General features: G+C 40.1%; 1 protein-coding gene across 1 annotated transcript; it reads left to right on the forward strand.

Moving 5' to 3' along the window:
- Window positions 1-861: 861 nt before the first annotated feature.
- On the forward strand, window positions 862-1,917 carry LOC108563911 (pancreatic lipase-related protein 2-like). The gene is made up of 4 exons (XM_017922727.1): window positions 862-889; window positions 944-1,216; window positions 1,275-1,652; window positions 1,709-1,917. The coding sequence occupies exons 1-4, from the start codon at window positions 862-864 to the stop codon at window positions 1,915-1,917; spliced, it is 888 nt and encodes a 295-aa protein (XP_017778216.1).
- The last annotated feature ends 268 nt before the right edge of the window (window positions 1,918-2,185 follow it).

A 2,185-nucleotide genomic window follows, 5' to 3' on the forward strand; every position in this document is an offset into this window, starting at 1 on the left:
GGGTTGGGGAGGCGCCAAATGATTACATACTTTTGAGGGAGGAGTAGTAACATCAAGTTTGGAAACCACTGCCTTAAGATAATTACATCATCGACCACTCTTATGAAAGCTGAATATTTCATCTTTCCAACAAGCATATATACATCTTTGTGCTGTCATCGACTCACCTGTTTTCGTATTTTTTTCGTATTTTCGATGTTGGAAATGATATCTATTAGAAAAAAGTAGCAAACTAATTAATTGCATACCTGTGGTTTTATGGTCTAAGGACTTTTTTCCAGATCAGGTATTTACTATCAACATCGATTTAATCTTTTCTATTCATCTACTGTGATTTCAGATTCTGCAAAGATAATCAAGTTATATATAGGAGGTATAGGATGAGTGAGTCTTACTGTCATTCTTAATATCCAAGCTACAGACTGAAACAGTGGCAAGTTATATTTTGTTTTTCCCAAGCCAACTGCGATCTGCAAATGCAATGACAATCGAATGAAGTGAACATGAAAATAACTTTGTTTTTCACGGCCGTCGTTCTTGTTAAATGAATGAGGAAAAACGGTGCGTGAAAAATAATTCCTAAATTTTCAAAACAACAACAAACAACAATTTGCATTGAATTGCCTGCCCGTACCGGTGTAATTTTCCTATATTTGTTCGATTTATATTATTACAATTATCTTAAACGGTATGCTCGAAATGACACCAGGAATCGGATTGTTCGTGATCGGCACGCGAAACAACAAAATATCATTATTTATAGAAAATATAATAAGCATAAGGTGCATTCTGAAATTAATGGGAAACATATAAAAAGTGCTGCCCGTTCCGGTAACAAGTGGAGACTGAAAAAAAGCAGCGATGCTTCTGCTTCTACTAGTTCTCATCGGTAGGTATTGTCGTTTGATTTTGCCAGGATTTTAAGTTTGTTTCTTATTCTCAGGTGGAGGTGACGCCATCGCCAGGTTTTACCTGTTGAATCGGCAATCGCCAGAGTTGAAGACGGAAATCACTGATGATAATTTGCGTTTAGTGAACGCGAATCTCACCGTCAAGTTCATGATTCACGGATGGGGAGAGAGTGCCGACAAGGATTGGTACACGGCTTTGACGGATGCTTATCTGCTGCGGTACGATTGCAATGTGATCCAGGTGGATTGGAGGAAAGAGGCGGCGCAATTGTACACGATCTCGGCGGAAAACACTAGGATAATCGGTAAGCGTTTTTTTCTTTCTTCCTCCAATGTTCGAACAATTTGTTTGTTTTATGAAAGGTGAAAGCGTTGGAGAGTTCATCGTGAAGCTGAACAAGTATCTGGGCTTGGGTTTGGAGAAGGTGCACGTGGTGGGGCATTCTCTGGGAGGTCAGGTGAGCGGCTTCACCGGGAAGGCGGTGCAGCGTTTGATCGGCAAGAAGATCGACAGGATCAGCGGTCTGGATCCGGCCGGACCTGAGTTCGAGGGGATGAACGCGAAGGACAGATTGGCCGTCGGCGATGCCAACTTCGTGGATGTTACCCATACGGATGGTGGGATCTTCGGATTCAGAGATCCGATCGGAACCGTCGATTTCATGCCAAACGGAGGCGTCAGGCCGCAGCCCGGATGCACGATCACGAGCTACGACAATCAACTCAGTTTGACTCAAATCTGTAAGTATATGAACAACGTTGATCAATTACAACGTAGTCTATCTTTTTTTTTTCAGTGTTTTGCAGCCACATCCACAGTTACCTCTTCTTCATCGAGTCCATCAACGATGATAACCAAATTGCCTATAAATGCGACACTTATAGAAACTACGAAAACGGGTATTGCACCATGAACGAGCAGACCATCTACGGAGAAGACGTGGACAGAAATGCCGTCGGCACGTTCTTCTTTAAAACCACACCAGAAGCTCCGTACTTCACTTAACAATACATTTATACAATGAATACAATTGAATTCAACCAATCGCATTCACTAATAGTGTTAACACAATGGGCCTATAACCTTTTCGATTTCCCAAAAGTTCCTTCTAAAGTTTAGAAGGGGAACTTTTTTAACCATTACCCCAAAATATTATTACGTTAGTCGATATTATTCTGAATTCATGAAACAATCAATGTAAATTTCTATTTTCATGTAACTTTTTTTTATAAATATGTAAATGCAAATTAATTCAATAAATAATGTTTATTTA

The sequence above is a fragment of the Nicrophorus vespilloides genome, unplaced genomic scaffold (genome assembly GCF_001412225.1).
Source record: "Nicrophorus vespilloides isolate i.1.1-1 unplaced genomic scaffold, Nicve_v1.0, whole genome shotgun sequence".
Taxonomy (NCBI): Eukaryota; Metazoa; Arthropoda; class Insecta; order Coleoptera; family Silphidae; genus Nicrophorus; species Nicrophorus vespilloides.